Source organism: Neodiprion fabricii, chromosome 3 (assembly GCF_021155785.1).
Source record: "Neodiprion fabricii isolate iyNeoFabr1 chromosome 3, iyNeoFabr1.1, whole genome shotgun sequence".
NCBI lineage: Eukaryota > Metazoa > Arthropoda > Insecta > Hymenoptera > Diprionidae > Neodiprion > Neodiprion fabricii.
In genome coordinates, this window is record NC_060241.1 from 28,209,601 (window position 1) to 28,232,080 (window position 22,480).

Here is a 22,480-nt window from a genome sequence, read left to right on the forward strand (position 1 = left end):
TTTGAAGTAGTAGAAAAGTAGGAAAGTATATGTTGTAATTATAATATTGAATCGGCGTGACTATAAACTGAACTGAAAAAGAGAGCCAGTAATGTTTTTATAATTAAGACGATCCGTGGAGATGAATGTATAACATCGTTAAAGCACCGATTTGGCTAAATTGATAAAATTAGACGTGTCCAGGATAAAATCTAATCAATCCGTTAACTAGTGGAACGAAGTAGGCTCTTCCTTACATATTGTAACGCTGATTTTACTGCGATCAAGAGTTAATTACTGAATTCCAATACTGCATGCAGAATGTTCGGATTTTACGGCAAAAGAACTGTTGAAGAGTGATCGAATTGGAAATCCTTGGAAACAGAAGCTAAGATTTAAAACGGTGAAATTATTCACTTGTAAGATTTGTAACAAATCTATGAATAAACAATAAACTAGCCTACAACTAGCTAGCGAGTGTTAAATACGAGCACGTTCTTTGTTCGTCCTGTTGTGGATTTTTTATTCCACATATTTATCACACCCTTTATCTAGTTTAAATTATTACCTGCTTTTAAATATTACAAAAATATTAGGTGTTAAATTTTTGATATAGTTTCTGTTCGAAGTTCGGCGTCAAAACTCAAAGTATTACTAATTGACAAAATGTTCTCACGTTATGCACATCACAGTGATCTATGAGCGTCGGATCAAATCGTACAGGTATAAATATCCAAGCTCTTATTTTACCCATGTGACTGACGTTTTGACGTCTAAAATTGTTATTAGACGCTGCAAAATTATCAAGAAAATATGCAAAGCCCATGGTGATTAATCGGCTAGCATATCTTCAAGTGTTGAACGGCTGCAGTAAAAAGGTTAATTAAATTTAATCGCGGCATTGGAATCAAGCATGCATCGGTTTTTCTATGACGTCATTTTCTAATTGCAAGTCAAAAGTCCCCATCAATTAATTTCAACGTGAAATAACAAACAATCTATTCGTTCACTCCACCTACGGATTGATTCACAACGAATAGCGATGTTCCTAAACCCGGAGGTATACGCTATTCGACGCAAGTCAGTAGGAAAAACAAAGTTAACTTAACGAATATTTCACTGAATGATCGATATGCTCACCAATCGCTTGATTACCTCCGAGGAATTATTTCGAGACCGAACGTGAATTCGTTATAGTCATTTAGTTGAACAAGAGTATGAATAATATGGTTGTGTTGCAAAAGAAATCTGCACGCATAGCGCGAGTGATTATTTGAATGAGACTAATGTATAATGTGGTCGGAGTTTCTAAGTTCATGCAACGATTTTGTGGCACCGCAAAAACCAAGTACATACACACTTTGATAAGGAACAAGTTGTTTCGTTTAATTAGACCACCGCCTTGCTAAGATAAGCGGTGCAATTTTATTACAAAAAAATTTCTAAGTAATATAATATTATGCTGTCCTGAACGCCGTCTTTAAGGGTTAAACTTGCAAGAAACATTCAGCCGCGATCTGATCTCCCACGCAGCATCTTCAGATTTTGGCATTGTCGAATGTCTTTCTATTTGTAGTTACAATTAGGATTATACCGCGTTTGGTCGCGTGTTTACGTAAGGTATATTTATATTACGTACCTAGCACTGATTGTAATCCAGTTATGTCACTTGTCGTTCTCCGCACTTCCGATCCTTGGCCGGCGCCCTTCCGGCACCCTAACAATCTTGTACCCGAAGACGATATGACGAAAATTAGAAGTTTCAACCGAAGCTAATATCGCGAATAACTGCTAGGTCTGTCGAATTCTGTGTCTGCTCAAATACTGCCGGCACGGTAGATGTAACAAGTAGAACATGGCAGGACGGTAACTTGAGATCTGAGAACAGATCGAAATTAAACAAATCGTTGCAACTGTATGCTATGGTTAGTGCCGGGTCAAGTACAAGCATTTGATACAAATAACATAACACGAAGTGAATTACATCGGTAGGTGAAAAAGGCGAAATTGCCATCCGGACCAAGGTGTTTGACAATCGATGGATGCAGTACTGAGGAAATGGTGCAGAGGATCGGAAAGACAATTTAATTAGTCGTCGTAATAATTTTGATACAGGATTTTTAATTTAGAAATTCTTAAAAGGAGACAGTGATATGAGTAATATAATTATAGGTATATATACAATGAAGAAAATCGTTTATTTAGCTTTTTGTTAAACGTCTATGCGTGCGTGCGCGTGTGTGTGTGTATTTGTTTGAAGTTGTGTATGAGCTACGGTACGTGGCCGCCAACTAAGAAAAATATTTTTATTAAAATTACTTTGAAAACGAACAACTAGAAAACCATGTTTGATATATAATGTCATTTACCGCAATTGTGTAAACAACCTGTTTAGAGAAAGTAGATTTGTTTTCTCACGGTGACATTTTTTGTATTTACTAAGAACTAGCCTCTCGTTATGACATCGGTGAACGGTGTCAGATTTTAAGTTTTACTAGACACCTAGTCGAAATCGATTTTCCAGTTTTACGGAATTGAGTGAATTTGAAAATTCGATAATAGTTTGTGTACGTTGAACACTGAATATACATAAAGCTTTATACATCATTGATTTATGATCTCGTAGAGCAAAAAAGATTGAGATTTGAAAATCGTCATTACACGCGCGTATATAACAATTAATTATAGTTTCCGGTCTGTTCGTTGGCTACTAATTTCCTTTCAATTTACTGAGTGACCGTTTTGAGTATCGAAAAATTCATTCGAGTTAATCATTTTTAATTCGTAAATAATACTCAAAACAAAATTCTCAACTGCTCCCGTATATTTTGTATAATTAATAATTACGAATTTATCGCTAGATTATAACTTTTGGAAGATACGGACATATACATATATTATATATACGTATTGTAAATACCGTTGCAATCGAGGAAATCTAGAGACTCTTAAATTATAGTATACCAATAAAATCTCTCACCTGTTTTCCATATTTTGTATACCTTATTTATTTCGTTTTTCTTGTATAATAATCATAATAGTACAATTTAAAACAATAGTGCTCGTGTATTTATGTAATGTACAGGATATCTTTAGGCTATAGTACAATTTAAAATGAAATAAAAATCATAAAACTATTAAGTATTTTAATACATTTTTTCCACTACTGGATGACAGTGACAGTTCTTTTGATCGTATATCCGTGTATATCTCGTGAAGGGTATTTATATTTTTCTGAAGGTCTATCTACAATTTATTTTGTAAAATATTCATTAAGTTTACGATATGATTTTTCATGTTTCTATCGTAACGAATCCTATGCATATTCATATTATGTATACGAATTTTTATATTACATCGTTATGAATTTTTGTTCTTTTAATTAAAAGCTGTACCATTTAAATAATTAAAGCTATGATCTACGTTCTAGCGATTATCTACAAAAACCTATAGTGTTATGCTGGATGAATAAGAAATAATTATCGGCCGTTACCAGTTAGCCGTCGATTACTCTTGGCGACAATTAACGTATTGTAAATAACAAGGACGATAGTAGAGCCCATTTATGCATTTCTATCTCGCTTCGAGTTCCGATTAATGCGAATAATCGATGTTGGATATATTGTAGACAGTTAATTGTTACCATTAAACGATCCATTAGAAATATACGTAAAAACTTCGGAAGGGTGACCCAAATGATATTTTAAATTGGTATGAAAAGCTCGCCGCGTAGTATGATCAACAGAATAAAAGAAACAGCTACCGTGTTATTCAGTTGAAAAATGGATTTAAAAATGTCCAAGCACGAATTCAGTAAAATTGAACGGAAGTCGAGGATTTTCGGAATCCCTAACGCCAGTCACCGACGGAAAATTATTGTAGGGCTCTTTCGGATGATGATATTTCGGAAGATGCAAATTAAGTTTCAATTTGTTCTCCATTTTTAATTGTTTTCGTCGATTTCAAAAAATCGAATAATATATATATATATATATATATATATATATATATATATATATATATATATATATATATATATATATATATATATATATATATATATATATATATATATATATTGACCATGGATAATTGAAAATGTATTAAGCTAATTGAATTTAAATAATTTAGTTTGGTATTAGTGTTTTGAGATCGTGTACTTTTGCCGCTAGTTGAAGAATCGACAGCTGAAAATGCATTGACAGATAAAATGTGAACGAATGAATCAAATATCAATCAATTGCTCGATCAGCTGTCGGCTTCTACTTTATATATATACACACACGCACATATATAACAGATTCTGGTTATCAGTTAAGTTAGTACTAACTAACTTCAACCGACTAACTAGATAACTATCTAAGTTACAGGTTTTACATTAAATATATACATTGATATTTTACTATTCCGTAAGAAACTTAAATTGTAACGAAGGAAAAATGTCGATCACTGGTCTTTCTTTTGCAATGCCCTTGAAACGTTAGTGTCAGTTAAAATCTGATTTAATTACGGACTAGAATTTAATCATAGATTAATCGTAGCTTAATCTGGTAAATACTAGTTTGATTCATAACTTCGGGAATAACTTTTTATCTCTTTTAGATCATTTAGCAGGCATTATTATAACTCTAATTAATGTTACTATTGTTATTACTAGTTAATTACTATTATTATTAATATTATTATTCGCGTTGCTGCTATTTCATTTATTATTATTATTATTATCATAATCATCATCGTCATCATCGTCATCGTCGTCATCGTCGTCGTCGTCATCATCATCATCATCATCATCATCATCATCATCATCATCATCATCATCATCATCATCATCATCATCATCATTATCATCATCATCATCATCATCATCATCATCATCATCATCATCATCATCATCATCATCGTCATCATCATCATCATCATCGTCATCATCATCGTCATCGATATCCGTTATTACCTTAAATGTGGAGTTTGAATTTTTGTTTGTCGTTGTGGTAGGCCTAGGGTGTGGATATACTGTATATAATATTTATATAGAGTTTAATAATAATATGGTATAGTAATGTACAGGGATTTGCGTTTAGTTTCGTTTTGTACAATTATTTACATATAGATAAGTCAAGAAACCACACTACCACTCCGGGTGTACATCTCACTATGTCTCATCTCGAGGTTGAGAACCTCTGGCTCGCTTGAAAGCATGTAAGCTATATCACATTGGCTTCATAAGCCGTTCGTTTTCACAATAATAATTAATGATTCGAATACCATTTACGATAGTACGTACTTATAACGCAATTATAGATATATGTATCATTTTTAAAAATGGAAAATAAGAAGAGAAAGAAAAAAGGAAGAAAGAGAAGTAAAAAGTCCCTTCCACGATTATTCACTTTTTGGCTACATCATTTATCATTAATTTTATAATAATAATAATAATAGCAATAATAATAACAACAATAATAATAATAATAATAATAATAATAACATTGGTAACGGTCTCAAGTAATTCTTTTCATTATTTCTCATGATTTTTTTTTCATAAATAGAGCGCTTAAAGCAAACATGAAATGAGAGAAATGAAATTTCAACCGAAAAAAACAGTCGTATCCGAAGAAATAACGTCAACAGATTATACTATATATAATAAAAACGATAACATGAATCACAATTACGTAATGATTTAGTTTAACTTAGTTAAAATTAATAATAATTTCATCTAATAACGTTACGGGAGATTGCACTGTGGTGCCCAAACTCTTTTGGACAAAAGTTCGGATACATTGATTTCCTTTTCTTCTTTTTCTTTTTTAAAAAGAGAATCGGTACTTATCATATACCTCATATATTGGCGTAGGTAGAGCAGATTGCCAAGTGCCAAAGCGAATGGTTAACAGTTAAACGAGTTTCTATGCGCCGTGTGCAACATTTCACGAACGTTTTGATGCGCGCATATCACAAATTAAATTGTTACCACACTCACCCGCTCTCGTTCCGTTCACTGTGCTAAAGAGTTTTTGATTCTGCTCTATTTTTCGGTGTAAATTCACCCGCGTCCTTACTCTTTTTGATGAATAATTTTTTGTCGCAGTTTTCATTCTTACTCTTTCAGCAAGGTACAACCTGCGCCGGTAATACGGTAATGCCCTTATTGTAGGCAGGAATCGGCTCTAGCCGATATTCCTATCGTTGGCTTCTTTTTTATTTTGATATTATTTTTTTTTTTTTTTTAATTTTTTTTTTTTTACAAGATTTATCTAAACTATTTTTATTTCTTTTGCATTTTACTTCTTTTTTCTTCACTAAGATCACTTTTTCAAAAGCGTACATATTTTGGCAAGTCGATAACGACGACATTCACTGCACTTCACTTCACTCTATAATACCTTGATTACTGATGGAGGAAAAGAAACAAAAACGGAAAAATAATTTAAGGAAGGAACGAAGGCCTGCGGGGGCGGAAGATACAGGGAGTTTGATATCCTTTCTCCATAATTCACGTCACATCAATATCTCATAGAGATCATGATCCCGTTGCAATTTATTAAACCCCGTGCAATTAATAATCCCACGTTTGATCCTCAGGCTCGTGTTTTACAACATCCTTAACGTTGTCCTCCTGCAGTGAATGCTGCTGCTGCGGCAGTTGTTGTTGTTGCTGTTGTTGCTGCTGCTGCTGCTGCTGTTGTTGTTGATGATGTTGCTGATGTTGCTGTTGCTGCTGTTGCTGTTGCTGTGGCTGCTGCTGCAAACTGGGCTGTTCCGAAGGGGGTCGAGGCGATGTGATCGGACTGTGCTGACCAGACTTTGGACTGGGCATCGGACTGTCACTATCCTGGAGGCCTTGTCCCGTTCCGGATGCGGACGAGGAGTCACTCCCGGCGTCCTCCTCGTATCTATCCTGCACGGGGGTTGGTTCGACGCGTACGGTTTCCTCGGCTTCTCGCTTAACTCCGTAGTCATCTGTCTGCATAACGCAAACTCCGTTAATTATCACCTCGTCACCGGTCCTGGCCGGTTCCTGCCATTCGGGGTTCACCCACTGGGGCGCGGCCGGCTTTCTCCTGTTCGATCGGACCGTGGCCGGTGCCGGGGTCTCCGTTGGTTCCCGTTTTATGCTCCCCGCCGAACCATCCGAGTCCTCGCTACCGGGGTTGCTCATCGCGTCGTCGCCATCGTCGTCCTCGAACTCCTGGTTCGGCTCCCGTTTCAGAGCCCCCATGGAGAGGTCGAGTCCCGAGCATTGCTCCTTCAGGACATTGCCGACGAGGGCAACAAGGTTCGTGTTGAAGTACGGGGGATACGGAATCGGGACGTTCCCTAGGCCCAGCCTTTCCTTCTGGATCTCAAGTAGTCTTTGGTTGAGAAGTAGCCGGAACTGTACGGGGTCGAAGGGTTGGCCCGGTTCTCTGGGGGACTGCGGTTCCTGGGGACCGTGAGAGGACTGCTGCTTCAGCCGCATCCTGTGATTGTGGAACCAGTTCGTTATCGTCCGCGACGAGAGGGCGAGTTCTGCGGCGAGGAATTCTATCGTCGCGACGTTCGGGTAGGGGTCAAGATTGAAGGCGAGTCTAAGGGCCTCTTTCTGCTCCTCGGAAAAGAGGACGCGTTGTTTCTTCGCCGAGGCTGGACCGGGTCCGGGCGATGCCGCGTGGTAAAACTCGGCAGTGTCGTTGCTCGAGGTGTCCGAACTGTTGTCGTGACCAGGGCCGCTGTTCCGTCGCCTCTTGTTGGCCTCCCGCCGCTCGTTCTTCAGGGCCTGAAGCCGGTCGACGTTATGGGCGTCCGACAGCCAGAGTTGCATCCTTATGAACGGTTCGCGTCCCTTTATGCTCAGCATGTGCCAGGGCTTTGGTTTGCTCAGCAACTCACTCACCGAACCCTGAGACAGGCCGAGTACCGCCTCGCCGAATATTTTCTGCCCGATATTGTTAGCCAGAAGAGCTTCCTTGATCTTCGTCGTTATCGTCTGGGTATCGAGGTCCTGCGTCAAGGCCGCCATCTCGTAAACACTCGGGGAAATGTGGGGATGAAGATTGCGCAACGGCGAAGGTGCCATTTGATGGTGAGGTGAGTGGATGCTCATTTGCTGTTGTTTCTTCTGCAGTTCCTGCATCGTCAGCTGTGTATGAGGGTGGTGAGGAGCGGTGGGAGTGAGTATCATCGGCGGCGGTGGCTGCGGGTGCTGCGGATGCTGCGGACTCTGCTGGGGAGGTCCAAGCTGCATTTGAGATTCCTGCTGATGCTGCGCCGCCGCCTGAGCTGCGGCCTGTGCGGCGGCTTGGGCTTTCGCTGCATTCTGGAGCTGCTCTTGCACGAGCTTCGTAGGCGGCATCGGTTTCATGGGGGTACCGCAGGCTGTAAGGAAAAGTTTGGCAACGTTAGACGTGATAGGAAAAACGGAACGTCTGGTCATAGCCCAAAAGCTCCTTAGCAGGTACGGTGCTTCAGGATTACGAAGTAGTACCTTCGGTTCCACCTACCTACAACGCACCCAAACACTCGAAGGGATTTTCCGCAATGCCACATTAGTTGGCGTCTGAAGTTGATGAAAGTACGATACGTTGACTGGAGGGAAAATTCGGATGAAATTTTGATAATATTGAGTTTTACGTATTTGAAATGACTAAAAAAGATGTGATCAAAAATTCAGTCCAGCAAAATTTTGGTTACGGTAGCATGTGTACCGAAAAAAAATCATATCTTTTGCGATGAAAGTGTACATGCGTAAGGAACTTCTGGCAGAAAATTGCCAGTGTACCGGCACCAAAAGTTATTTGCGCATATACACGGTCATCGCGAAAGAATAACATTTTTTTTCAGGACACGTGCTTCCATAATCTAAACTGGGTTGGAATGAATTTTTGATCACCTCTTTTTTAGTTATTTTAAAAACGAACAATCCTATATTATTGAAATTTTAACGGATCCCCCTCCCTTAAACTTGAAAAGCTAATAAATTGCACTACGGTTTGAGATTTTTGTATCATTTCTGCGGCCTTTACAGTTTTAACCAGTTTGAACGGGGTTTTTCACGAATAAATATGCTACTCTACGGATAAGTGGCCTTCCACAGAAATATTTTAAGTACCGGGAATCCCCATCGTGATAGTTTCTACGTATCGACGAGTGAGATTGAAAAACCGCCAGTGTTTGGGGTCACATACACGGAGAGAAAAATCTGAGAAAAATTACCCTGCTGTCTATAATCGTGATGTAAAAGACACTTAATGCATTTCTTATTGATGCATGTTACAAAAATTATAGGTTTTTATGAAAAAAATTACTACCTTGCTTAGAAACTATGTATTTCGGCGGCATAAAATTTAAAATGTGACGACGCATTTTTCTGATGCAGCACCGTAAAAACTACATTAGGTGTCTTTTACATCACGGTCATAGTAACAGCAGGGTAATTTTTCTCAGATTTTTCTCTCTGTGTAGGTGGTTGGATTGCGTTGAGTAAGCTTTTGAGCTATGATTGGTGGAATAAAGTAACAAAACATCTATATTGACCTGAGTTAAACTTACGAGGCAGGCCGCCGTAGCCGCCGGTCCTCATGAGCTTCTCCGGTGCGATTTTATACTGGCTAGCGACAAGCTTGTGCACCGCGTTATCGTCCTCGAGGAACATCTTCATTCTAATGAACGGCTCGCGTCCTTTCTGCGTAAGCATATGCCAGGGTTTCGGCCTGGCCAAAAGATCCGACACGGATCCTTGCGAGAGTCCGAGAACGGACTCGCCGAATAGACGCTGGGAAATCGAGTACTGGGAGAGCTGCTCCTTCACCTGTACAGAAATCTTGGCGATTCAGTCTCCAGAATAGGAATGAAAGTCCAACGCGAAAACTGTCGCGTACGTTTAATAAACAGTTACGGATTTATGACTTACCCTTTTGACGATGTCTTCCGTGTTCAGGTTGTTGTACATGTCGAACTGCTGCTGCGTTATCGGTGGTAAAACCGCCTTCAATGGTCTCTGATTCGGCGAATGGTGAGTCGGGGTGGACGGTTGGCTGATTAAGCTATTAGTTATGGAAGCCATCCTCTGAAGCGGACTGGCTGCTGCTGCACCGGCAAACTCTTCGCTCGGCGTCATGGCTGGTGGTAAAATCGAGTTGCCCAGAGGTGAACTAGCGCTGGAACCACCCGGGGTAGACTGGGGTCCGATGGACTGTTCCTGCTTCGGTCGGACCAGGGAGAAAGCACTTCCCGCATGTCTCATTGCCTCCTCCATCTTTTCCTTGTCTTCCTCCGAAACTCCATTCATCATTTTGGCCCGCGGGTCTACCTTGACCAGACTGAGGTCCTGAACACCACCGCCATTCGTTGCGAGATGGTGCTGCTGGAGAGCCTGCTGCTGGAGAGCCAAGAGGCCCGGAAGTCCTGGCAGACCGGGGAGTCCGGCTAAGCCGGGATTTTGCCCGGGACCAGAGTTGAGCTTTTGTAATTCGCGGTGATACGCGTCGAGGGCAAGGCGAATGTCGTCCTGCGTGCGATCCATCCCCTGCATACCCTGGGCACCGCTGAAAAACGGAGGAAACATCGCACTGCGATTAATCGAGATTAAGTGCTGTCCTCATTGATGATCAATTTGGCACTGAAGGGGGGCAACTTATTGCGCATTTATTGTGGAACAGGTGGGACATTTTTTAAATCCGTTCAAGAAAAGTGATCCGCAGCTTCGGCGAAATTAGGAAAATTGTCGGGAGATTGGAGGGATTGTTGAATCGCTTTAATTCTCAAAGCTACACGTTTGCCGGGTTTGAAAAATTCTCAATTAAAAAAATACAACTTCACTGATTTCATAATATCTGTCCGGTTTCCGTGAAAAATTAATTATTTGCAATACCTTGAAAGGAAGAAATATGGAATCGGATACTGTAACTGTTTCGAAAAGCTATTCGAAGTGCGGACGTAAGAGGAACATGCTTACTCCGGAAAATCGGGTGATTGGAAATCCCACCGGTGGATGTAATAAAATATCGAACAATAATAAGAGGGTGTCGGACGTGTAGGAAGGTACTAAAGTGAACTCATTGAGTAAATATTAATACTACATTACGTTTATGCGATGCTGTTAAAGCGCTTGAGATTTGGGGTGTTATATTTTTAGAACTATAATGGGTCCAATAGTGATGAGCGTATTTAAAATGTCCGAGGTAGGCATGCTAGAAAACTATTAGCATTATGCGCATGTGTATAACTCGTAACCGTAAACCGAGAGATATAGCAATGAAAATGTGGACGATAAAAGAATGATCTGAAAAACGGTCTGTCGGATTAGCGAGCTCACCTCGATGGGAAATCCCTGTGTCCGCGAAGATCGTCAACTCTGCGTCCCATCAGCTTGGCCAGCTCCTCTTGATAGATCCTCACAACCTTCTCCTGGGGAATGTCGTCGTTTTCGTACTTCTTTAGTCTCCTGTTTTGGCTGTCGATTCTTTCCTTGCTAAAGGGGCTAGGGCAGCCAACTCGATGCGGACTCTTGCTATCGGCGTCGTTTGAGGTGTCGTGCTGCATCTGAAGGTGTCCGGACTCCGATAGCATGTGGGCCAATCGTTCGTCGCTCATGTCCTGAGGACCACCGTCTTGGGGACCTCTGGCAAAGGTCGGCATTCCCTGCTCCTTGCCTGCAACACACTCTACGGGTAAGATACGACTTGCGATGCGTTCTCATGTCTTTCATCGGTTATTGTACGGCGGTAGTATTCCACACGTATATGCTTATATGTATAATACAGGCAATGGGCATGTAAATACATTGCAGGGGTTTTTCGTGTTTCGCACAAAGGATCTGGAATTTCGAGGATCTACCGTTCATCCCTGAGAGATAAATTAATATCTGCCTTTCCCTAGTTTTTTGCCGCCTCTTTAAGTATCACGCAGAACACGCACATAATGCATAGCTGGAAAGTATACGTATAACCGATTCCGAGAGTCGTCGAACAAAAAAGGACAAAAGAAGGACCGACTGAGTGAAGAAAAAAGTTATTTCTAAGCATTGGAACGACGATCAGCCCACGTCGAACTAGAACGAACACCGACCGAAATTATCCAAAACTACTCGTTTCCTGGTAATCCGTGGGAGGTGGAAAAAAGGTGATATTAGAATAGTTATAATAGTCGTAGGTATAGCGGCAACAGAAGCAGCAACATCAACATCGTCGGAGACGGACTGCAGGCGTGATGGTTATAGACGAATGTTATACGTTGAGAAAATGAGCGGCACATTGTATGGTTAGAAAAAGCCACATCGCGTGCAACGGGCAATAGCGGCATGATCATCTCGACACGCAAGACAAAAATGTTAACAACACAGAGCCGGCGAAGTGGTACGAGCCGACAATGTACGCCTGCACCGTTGGTCATTGTTCGACGTTGATTTTACAACACTTGGTCGGCTACCCAAAAACCAGCTCTAACTTCGGCACCCTGGCTACAGACACGCACGAAATCAAAATTACATTCCAGGGTTGTTGCAAGCTTTCGCTTTCGAAGTTTGCTCACCCTTACGTACACATGACCCAGACCAAGAATTTATAATTTAAAAAAAAAAAAGAAATATATACAACATTATCTAAGAGCGTTAATTGTAGGCAGACTGCGCGGTAAAATACCGTGTTCGAATATAAAATCGACGGTACATTAGATACAACCGTTATCTTCTTCTTTAAATTTTCCATATTTGCAATAACCTTGTAGGTATGCGAAGAGGGTTACACGTGACCCGGCTAACAATGTGCAGCGATTTCGCATGTAGACGACCAGACCGCTAATAATAACGTCACCCTCCCGCGCATTGCCTCAAATTGGAGGCAGTTCGGGGGATTCAGGTATGATTCCCGTGTAGACGTATAGTCATCGGCGCCATTCGAAACAGAGAATCGCTGGCACCGCAGTCAAAGTCTTCTGGCACGGAGTCAAGCGTTGCGACAATGCACCTACGTACGTATGTATATACATATGTGTACGAATGTATATTGCGATATTTTTTCCCCTGGTTGATTTCTGTACCGTCGCATTATGGACGCAGTTACGTTACAAATTCCGCTGCGCGGTTTCCTCTTCGCGATCGGATCCTGTACTCGAATTTCGGCAGTCAATCGATAGCTTCGCAACGGATGCGAAGCAGTGACAGGATCTTTTACACCGGATACAGCAGGTTATCCAGGGATTCTTGATGCGGGAGACGACCCCAGGAGTCTTGTGATCAAACCACGAAGCAATTAATATACTAACGTAAAATCAATAAAGCAGCCCTGGATCCGGTGGAGCACCCATGATAATTAAAATATCCTCTTCTAGGCACCCTTCTCTTCGTCTTTCCCTCGTAACCGCGGTCTCCCCAACGCGAGAGTGTCTCGCACTACGTGTTTCTCCTCTAATTGACCAATCAGACGCCAAGATTTCGAGGGGATCAGCTGTCGATTGCTTTATACGTATTTGAAATGCCAAGATGTGTATTCGGCCGTTAACGAGAAGATCATCCTCACTTTTTCAATACCCGCCACCCCCTCCTCCCCATTCATCATCAATGATAATAATCAACGTTTTGGCTCGAATCACTATATCTACATACAATCTTCGAAAGCAAGGGGGTTATATTCTCATAGACGTTACAGACCGCGATAATTTTTTCAAACAAAGTTACGAGACCAATACGCGCAAACCGTACCCTTATAATTACACGCATCCAATCGTCAGCCTCGTCGGTGAAAATTGGAGCTTTTTTTCAAGCTCGTTCAATCTTGATAGTGCGTTTTATAGTTTCGGTCGCGAACAGAACCGAACGGAACATATGATAGGGAAATTAAGCTGAATAACGAAAACGATGCGGCGCGCGATGCGTGAGTCGGATTCGTTGGCGAATGTGCGTGAACGAAGCAGTGGCCTCGTTCCCCTTGCTACCCTCTCTGGCCGCGACGCCGTCGAGCTCTTTCATTTGTTTTTTATCGGAGAGAGCTAATATACATATTTCGATGATAATAATAGCTTGGCCTGAGCCGATAAGTAGCCTGTGGTGGAGGTATATATTTTTGAAAATCCTCGACTGTTTCGTGAACGATGTGATTACGGCTAATAGGTCAACGCACAGTTTTATCCTGCCGACGTGCACTTAATTTCCACTGATATATTGCGACCAAGGTATTATACCAGTTACTTTGGAGCCGTTAACACAGCGTGAGAAATTTTACACGAACATTCGTTTTCACGCACATGCGTACCTGAGCCTCGCACGCAGCGAAGGGTTGCGTTTCTTTCTATTATTAGGAATTCACGGGATACAATATATATACGGCGCGGTGTATTCGATGCAGGATTTTCGGAAGAAATCTCGAACTTGTCGGAATGGCGTTTGGCAAAGCGAATTCACTGTTTGACAACCTGCCGAACGAAAAAATGTCTACGATACTACCGAAGGCCTGCAGTCTCCGGGATATTTGACACCCGGTTTCTTATTTCCCTTTTAAGATAATTATTCTTTCGCGCGAATCAATTGAAAACGAGAAACGTCGAAACGCACGTGCAAATGAACCTCGCGTCGATTATCAGCGCTTTTCGAGGTGAAAACGTCACGCTACTCATCGGTGTACAAAATTAGCCGCCGTTGAGCCCGTCGAAACGGAGGTTCCCATGTGTTCTCCATCGTCTGGGGCAGGGAAGTAGGCACGAAGTTGCGTGGGTGGGCCAAGTCGACGGTGAATAGGGTCAGAGGTCGGAGCGGTCGGCGATCAAGGGTCACTTCCATTACGCCGTTTCCTTCCGCGACCCTTTGGGCGCCGATCTGATTTACCGACCCGACGCCTCGACGTCGTGGCGTCCCGACGGTGCGACGCCCTCGGCGCGAATTCCGAACCGCAACCGGGCCGCGTTCAGGTTAGAAAAATTATCGAAATCCGCGTTGAATTAAACGCTCGTAAAACAGCGCGATGCGTCAACGGTTCAATTTTCCCCAGAGTTTTTTGCCGTCATAAAAGTGGCGGTAGGTAGGTATAACGGGTAAAAAAACAACCTAATTCGTCAGCGCGAAGCGAGCTTTTATCGCGACATCTAAACGCGACCGGCTGAGATACCGACAACGCATTGACGCGCGACCCCGAACCTGTCACTCCGACAACTGCCATTGAATTAGTGAATTATGGAATTACTCAATTCCTGAATATTTTAAATGTCTTTTATCCGCGGCGCATTATAGTTATACCTACACAACCGGACGGACGAGGCCGACGGCATTGTTATTATCATATCGCTACCTACCGACATCCTTTTCAATTGATATTAATACCTGGTTGAAAAAAAATTGACAACCATAGGCAACCTGTTGTTGCGGCAACAATGGGGCAATACCTGCAGCATTAAATGGGACAAACGTTCTCGGTCGATTCACCGCGTGTGGCTCGCATTCGCAACGTGTATATTCCAATGTACACAGGTATACGTGTTATAACAGTGCCGTAGAGTCGGGCTGCATAACGGCCCGTTGATCTTATCGATTTACGTCGCCCGGTTGTCCCCTATTTTCTATGAGCTGCTCGGTGCAGCAATTATGCACACAACAACGGAAGACTCGCGCCGCGAAAACAATCGGTATTTCTTAAGTCCGTGGTCGGATTCCCATGAAATTATAACAACTTTCGCAATCGAGTATCATAGGTATTGTTCCGGCGGTCCGACGGGTTTATAACGCCAGGGGATTTCACCAGCGCGAGCACTGCTCGTGGTGATTTGGTTTTTAGAATCGCCAAGCGTTATGCACGGGAAAAAATTTCACGACTGGGTAATTGGCGAGAAATGTCATTTACTTTCAGTCTTTGTCTTACGTGACGCATCGTCGTTTTACTTTTTTCGTCATTTTTTTATTCTTGTATTTTTTCCTTCCATTTTTTTCTTCATTGACATGTTTTAAATGCGCGACGTGCCGCGCCGTTTCCTTTCGTCATCGCAAACTCGGCGAACCGTGCGGTAGGCTAGTTGTAAAACTCGTCGGTATAATTACCATTGAAATGTGTAATATTTCTTTCTACGAAACTGTTATACGGCAGGCGAAGAGTTGAAAACGAGGTGTCCGGTATCCTCGAGGGACTCGGCAAAATAAGCGATAAGTGCGCTGCCCGTTGAGAGATGGATATAATTCTCTCGAAGGGTGAAGATATTGCACCTAACGTGCATGTACACCTGGTTCGTTTGCGCACATCTAGGCGTAGGGAATAGGGGGGGGGGGGGGGGGGGATGGGGGGGTGGGGTGGAGGTAGCGCGTATAACGCGAGCTTTACACTCGTACTACTTTTGCCCACCTACCGTAACGAGTCGTTAGCAAAGATATTTAACGGGGAGGATCAACTTATCTTTTTATCGTTTTATCGCCGACCTTATATACTACTTGCGCGGCGTTGCCGCCACGGTAGGATGCCTTTCATGCGGAATAAAGGCGTTGATTTTTGCCCATAAATCACAACTGCTTATGGAAGTTTCAGACAAAGCTTCGAGTATATTTATCCCATTGAGTCTTGCCTCATTGTATTTATAAACAGCCGGGAAGCACAAAACCTCCAATAATTAGCGATCAAAACAAGAGGGGGCCGCGAGCTCCGGTCTTGCCTTTCCTCCTTCTTCATCTTTGCCCTCTTCTTCCTCTACTTTCCCCGCTTATGCGGTACGCTAAGCACTTACTTGCAGGTGTTTGTGAAACAAATAAATTGTTACGTCGTAAAAGTTCAGCTGTACAACACGGTAGCGACGCAAGTTGCGGTTTCGTTGGAGAGAGAAAAAAAAAACCATAATAAATAAATAATAATAAAAGATATAAATTATGAAAATCTATTACATACCGTTACACAAAACACCGCAGAATTCGTTTAATTTTCGAAGAAGTCGTTGCGGATGAAAGTGTGAAGAAAAAAATCGCAAAAGAAACACGACAATGACGAAAATGTAATAACATAAGGAAGGAGAGGAATGTGGAATTGAGAGTGATTGCGGGTCGTGACAACTTCCGTGCGAAACTAATAATTCCGCGATTCAATGCAATCAACCAAAAGTGTAAATTACCTTTGGTAAATACAGACCGGCATCTCTGAATCTCTCGGATCCCTTCCTCCCCCACTTACCCCCTACCACCATGCTATATTCCCAGGAGCTATTAGTCTAAACAATATGGCTGCCAAACGCAGCAAACAATCGATACCAGATAGGTACCGTTGGCTGCCTAATTTAATTAAGATAATTAATATTATTCATGGGAGAACGTTGGATTTCTAATTTAGGACAGCCCGCAATTATCAAGCGGGAAAAAGGCGAATCTCGCCGGCATGCGGCAAAAGCCTCCATACGTTGTTATGTATACATACCAGGTTATCGACGAGTTCAAGACGTCACCGGGAACATTTTCTCGCAACGTAAAATATACAAAAGGTATGCTGCGGGTAAAGTTTCTCTACTGAAATCCCTTTACCCGGATACAGGTTGAAACGAAATTATGATATGTCTGACTGGTTGGAGATGTACAATTTCCTACTATATTTTTGGTGTGTTGAATTGAATTAGTTAGCGGCAGTTACTACATTCATTGTTAGTACGTTGAAGTAAAATTAGAGCAGTGCATAGATAGAAGAAACTTGTACGATAGCGTGGTCGATGGTAAAAGCATATATTATATATAGAGTATGTGTTGTACTTTGTACGAATACGTGCGCACCCTATACCTACGATTCGTCCCGTAGTCTAAATTTCTAGCCACAATCATCCGGCCTTGCTATCCTCCTTCGCGTCTCTCTTCCTTCTCAGTCTCCTCACATCTCGCTCGGCGTAATTTTTTGAAATAAAAATTTTCTTTTTCTTACTCCTCCCTCCCTCCCCCCGCACTTTGTTTAGTCTCTTGGCCACGGACCACGCGCTCGCAAAGTTGGAAATTGGATAAGAAGACTCACCTTTTTTGGGGATGAGAGATTTGAGCAGCATGACGGCGTTGTCGTCGCAAGCCCAGCCATGCATCTTTCTATAGCTGTCTCTCCCCTTCTCCGTAAGCTTGTCCCACGGTTTTGGCTTGCTAAGCAGCTCGCTGACCGTCCCCTGGCTGAGTCCGAGTACGTATTTGGCGAATAGCCTCTGCCCGATGTTGTGTATGGACAAGAGCTCCCGCACTCTCCTCGCGATGTGAAGGGTGTCGAGGTTCTGGGAGGCGTACTTGTCCATGTTGTAGCGGAGCATCTCCTGGAGTCTAGCCTCCATCGGGTCGCCCTTCGGGATCAGCGACTCTCCGAGGCGTCCGGCCATGCCGGCTGCGCCGAGTTCGTCGGCGAACCGGAAGTGCGCCCTGTGATCGTCGAACCGAAAGGGACTCTTGAGGGTGTCGAGGACACTGAGACCACCGCCGATATTGTTGTTGGTCAGATGATGGGAGTTGTTGTTGTTGTGGCAGGACTCCTCCACGGGACTCTTTGGCGGAATTCCGTTCATCGACGGGGGCGCGGGTTGATGGTGCTGGTGCTGGTGCTCGACGACGGTGGGGGGCGGTTGAAGGCTGGGCGGCGATGTCAGGCCGGCCGTCGAGGAGGGCGTCGGTGGTGCTGGGGTCTCCTGACCGGGAATCGGCGTCGGTGCTTTTTCCGAAGCATCCAGACCGCTACCCAGGGGGGTGTTTGACTTTGCCGGGGTGTTGGTTGAATCTGTCGGTGACGGAAGATGGTTTAACGAGGGCCCGTGCAACAGCTGAGGCTGGCTTTGCGAGACTTGGGGATGCTGCTGACTCATGATAGACCTCTCCAGGGACCGCCTCCAGTTGGCGACGATCTCCTCACCGAGGAATGAACCGAACGTCTCCACGTTTTGGAGCGGCGGATGGAACAGCAGGGAGGACGAAGAGGTCGCCGAAGAAGGGGTCGGGGTGGATCGGGTCGGGGCTGGTAGAGGAGGCGGCGGCGGTGGTGGTGGGGGTGGCTGGGATGCCGAGGGAAGCGCGTTGCCGCCGTGGGGCGAGGCGGTCGCGGCTGGCTGCAGGGGGGAAGCGAGGCCACCTGCAAGCACCAAAAAGGGGCCCCATTTGGGTCAGCCAATCTACGAGCTCACCACCATGTCGAACAAATCTCTGACACATTAAGGTTACAACTGTCTCTCTTTCCTTTTACGTTCTCACGGACGTCGCGTGGTGCAATTGCGTCTTCCGCGTAAAGTAAATCGCGCCGATCGACCGGACTTGCGGGGAAGAATGTTCCCTCCGCAACGACGATGCGAATTGCAGTGCACGTCCGCGGACTGTGCGGTGGGATCAAAGGAATTGTTTTGTGTTCGTACTCAATTATGAAAAACAAGAATTTATCCAACTTGTAAATTGAGAAATAAATATTTCACTCGTGATGGAGGATCATCGTACGATATAAGTGGTGCTTTTGTTTCACAGAACTGCGATAGTTTGACGTTGAATTTGAGCGAACGTTGACAACAACGGATAGGATGAGTCGCGCATGGAAGAGGACTTTGGCGTTGGTAGCACGTGCTGGTTCGTGGCTTCGACGTTTCGGGGTTTCGACTGTGGGGTGCAGGGACACGGGGAGCCACAGGGACGAGGACGAGGACGAGGACGAGGATCCGGTGGGCGTGGAGTATGGGTACGGAGACAGGGTGGTTTGAATCAGAAGGGTTGACGTTGCAGTATCTCTGCCTCTGTCTCTCTTCGCGTCCTGGATCGATTCATAATAAACTCGGTTTCGAAACAATGCCCCACGGGCAAATATTGCGTCCACAATTTACGTTGAAAGTTTCAAATTCGTTACGTTAGTACAGATACATGGCAGACGTCCGACTCACAGATCTGCCCGAGTATGGTAAGAGTGCAGCCGAAGCGTAAAAGAAACACAGAGAGACGGAGAGAAGAAAGAGAGTGGGAGAGGAAGAAGAAGAAAGAGTGAGATGAATGGGAAATTAGACAAAGGAGGTGAGAGGAAGGAAGAATTGAGTGATGGGAAGAGAGACGGGATACGTCGGCCGTGAGACACAGAAACGGGGGAGGAATAGAACTGACGGAAAGAGACAGACGAAGAGATAGATACATGGGAATATACCGACGGACGGAGAATATGTGATATACGGATTGAGAATGAGAGACAGAAAGAGAGACAGAGGATAGTCAGTACACAACACAAGCAGGATTATTCTGAAAGCTTGTCGAGTATAGCTTGATGCCTTTTTTTTTAGCCTTAAGGTTTTAGTTTGTCGACCGAGCTTAGAGAATCAGGCCTGAAGATGAGAGCAGCAGCAATTAGCATTAGTAGCAATGACCGATGCAAGGGATGGACCAGCGTATGTCATACGCCGTTAGGCTCGCTTCTAAATCTAAACATTACATACATGATAAAAATTTGAGAGATTTGATCCGAGTGACCCGAGCTGCGTGTGACGACCGAAGTCGTTCTCGTCGACGTATAATTGTCGTACCAACGGTTGATCGAACGGGGTGAACAGATGCCATTCGAAAACAGAATAATCCTTTCCGTGTAATAACAGGTAGTTTCGAGAGACGATTCCCCCAGGCTTGCAGAGCTAGGTGTACATACATAGACAGATACGACAAGATGGGCGACGTTGCCCCTCGAGCTACGGTAAAAGAACGGCCGACTATGCGTGTAAGGTATACGTATACGCACACGTACGTACGCAACCTGTTGCCCAATCACAACTCAAACGTGACGATAGAGAATTTCTCGTGATACATAATGGAAACTTCGCTCTGGATGAGTCGACATTTGGTAATACTCTGTCATTATCCCGTTTAATTGTGCATGGAGTGGATGACGTGCTACCATTTCAAATAATGGCCGTTGGAATATGTGCAACGTATATTCTCCTGCCGGCAATTCATCTGTTACTTAACAAAGGCACAACAAGAAGACGTTCGAAAGACACCCTCTTTAATATCATTGAACGAAAATCGTTCTGTGCAAATTCAATTTCACGCGTATACTACAGACTTTTTCACATCAATCGGGATAATTGCAGATACCTTTCTCTCCTGCTTCAATGTCGTTACCGTTACACCTATTGCACCCGAGATGAGGGACACAGGGGTTTGTTCGTTTGTTCGCTCGCTCGCTGCCTCGTTTATGAAAAGTTTGTCGTTCACGTGCTCGAGAAAAATATACGAGAAAATTAACTCACCGAGTGCGTCCGGCGTTGTGGGTGGTTTCAAGTTCTCCGTTTGCTGAAGAGCTTTCGTCCGCTCCAGAAGAAGATGTTCCAGGCTTTTGCCCGGTTCCCCGGTCGGGATTTGGGAGAAATCCACAGACCTCAGGATGCTGAGCTCCCGTTTAAGGTCGTCATAGTCTCTTTGTCTCTCGAGTCTAACTTCCAGTCTGTGTATGTGTTGTCTCCGTAGTTCCAGCTCCTCTTCCAGGCGGGCAGTGGCTTGGGTGCTGGTCTCTTGAAGCCGTTGCAGGCTCTGCTGCAGTCTCGTAACCTCTTCGCCCAGCTGACTGATCTGTAAGGTGATGAAAAATAGGAGACACGATGAGTCCGAGTCTCGGCAAATGCGAATTAAATGGTCTAACAAACGGAAATTATGTACAGAAGCTTTCGCTGAAGGAATTGTCATTGAGATCCTCAAAGACACCGTAACGGTCAAGAAGCTTACATACATACACATAAATGCGTGTAAACTACGGCGAGCGGTGTACTTTGTCAATTTTATTGAGAATATACATCTAAAAGGTATAATATTCGAACCGGTAATTGCCTCTATATACCGAATGTAATTATCAGGGATTGAATTAAATAATACCTTCCCGATCGGCTCCGATAAATACCCTCGGAGGGATTACTTCGTTATTAATTATTTATTGGTTTTTCTTTCTTAATTGCTTCCGCGCTTATTCATGCCCTATCGACGTTTCTTTGACGACAAGGTCGTTGTTTATTCAAGTAGGTTTATTAATGACAAGAGTGAATTGATGATGCTCCGGGGTTTTAATGACGCTTTGTGCCAGCTACGGGTGCACGTAAGTTGTCGTTATACCCGTTCTCGTTGTGATTGTTGTTGTTGTTGTTGTTGTTGTTGTTGTTGTTGTCGTTGTTTGCGGCGGGGGATTCGCGAATATGATCAATTACGATAGACTACCGGATTCACGTTCGCATGTGTACGAGGGGTGCAACCCCGCACGAGGGAAATGGGTGGAGGGTTTGCGGCGTGCACCGCGCTCAGGCAAGAGTGCATCAACGTAACGCGGTGCACTCGAGGCCCCCGCAGCACGTAGCGAACCCCGCGGTAAAAATGATCAAATGAACCGTGTTACTTTGAGGCTGCCACTGCCGAGCGATCGCTTTTTCACATCTGCAATACACGCTGCACTTTCGCTAACAACCGATCACTGTGCAAACAAACGCGAGACTATGCAGTCACGCGGTTGGAAAAAGTACGCCAATTATTTTCAAAGCTTCACAAATTTTGAATCCCATTTTTTGAGTTGATAAAACGTGTGAAGTCGCAGCGAAGAGATGAAGTTTTCAAATT

General features: G+C 43.6%; 1 protein-coding gene across 9 annotated transcripts in view; it reads right to left on the bottom strand.

Moving 5' to 3' along the window:
- Positions 1–6,085: 6,085 nt before the first annotated feature.
- The window catches only part of LOC124177194 (homeobox protein cut), a 94,035-nt gene continuing 77,640 nt past the window's right edge, over positions 6,086–22,480 (bottom strand). For 2 of the 9 annotated variants that reach the window (XM_046559317.1, XM_046559316.1), the window contains exons 4-9: positions 21,133–21,451; positions 17,910–18,995; positions 11,276–11,624; positions 9,872–10,529; positions 9,496–9,781; positions 6,086–8,337 (exon numbers count right to left, since the gene is read on the bottom strand). In XM_046559317.1, coding sequence (XP_046415273.1) covers positions 6,539–8,337; positions 9,496–9,781; positions 9,872–10,529; positions 11,276–11,624; positions 17,910–18,995; positions 21,133–21,451 — 4,497 coding nt within the window. In that variant the 3' untranslated portion in view covers positions 6,086–6,538. The remainder of the gene's footprint in view (positions 8,338–9,495; positions 9,782–9,871; positions 10,530–11,275; positions 11,625–17,909; positions 18,996–21,132; positions 21,452–22,480) is intronic. The other 7 variants (XM_046559323.1, XM_046559319.1, XM_046559322.1 and 4 more) reach the window with 7 other exon arrangements.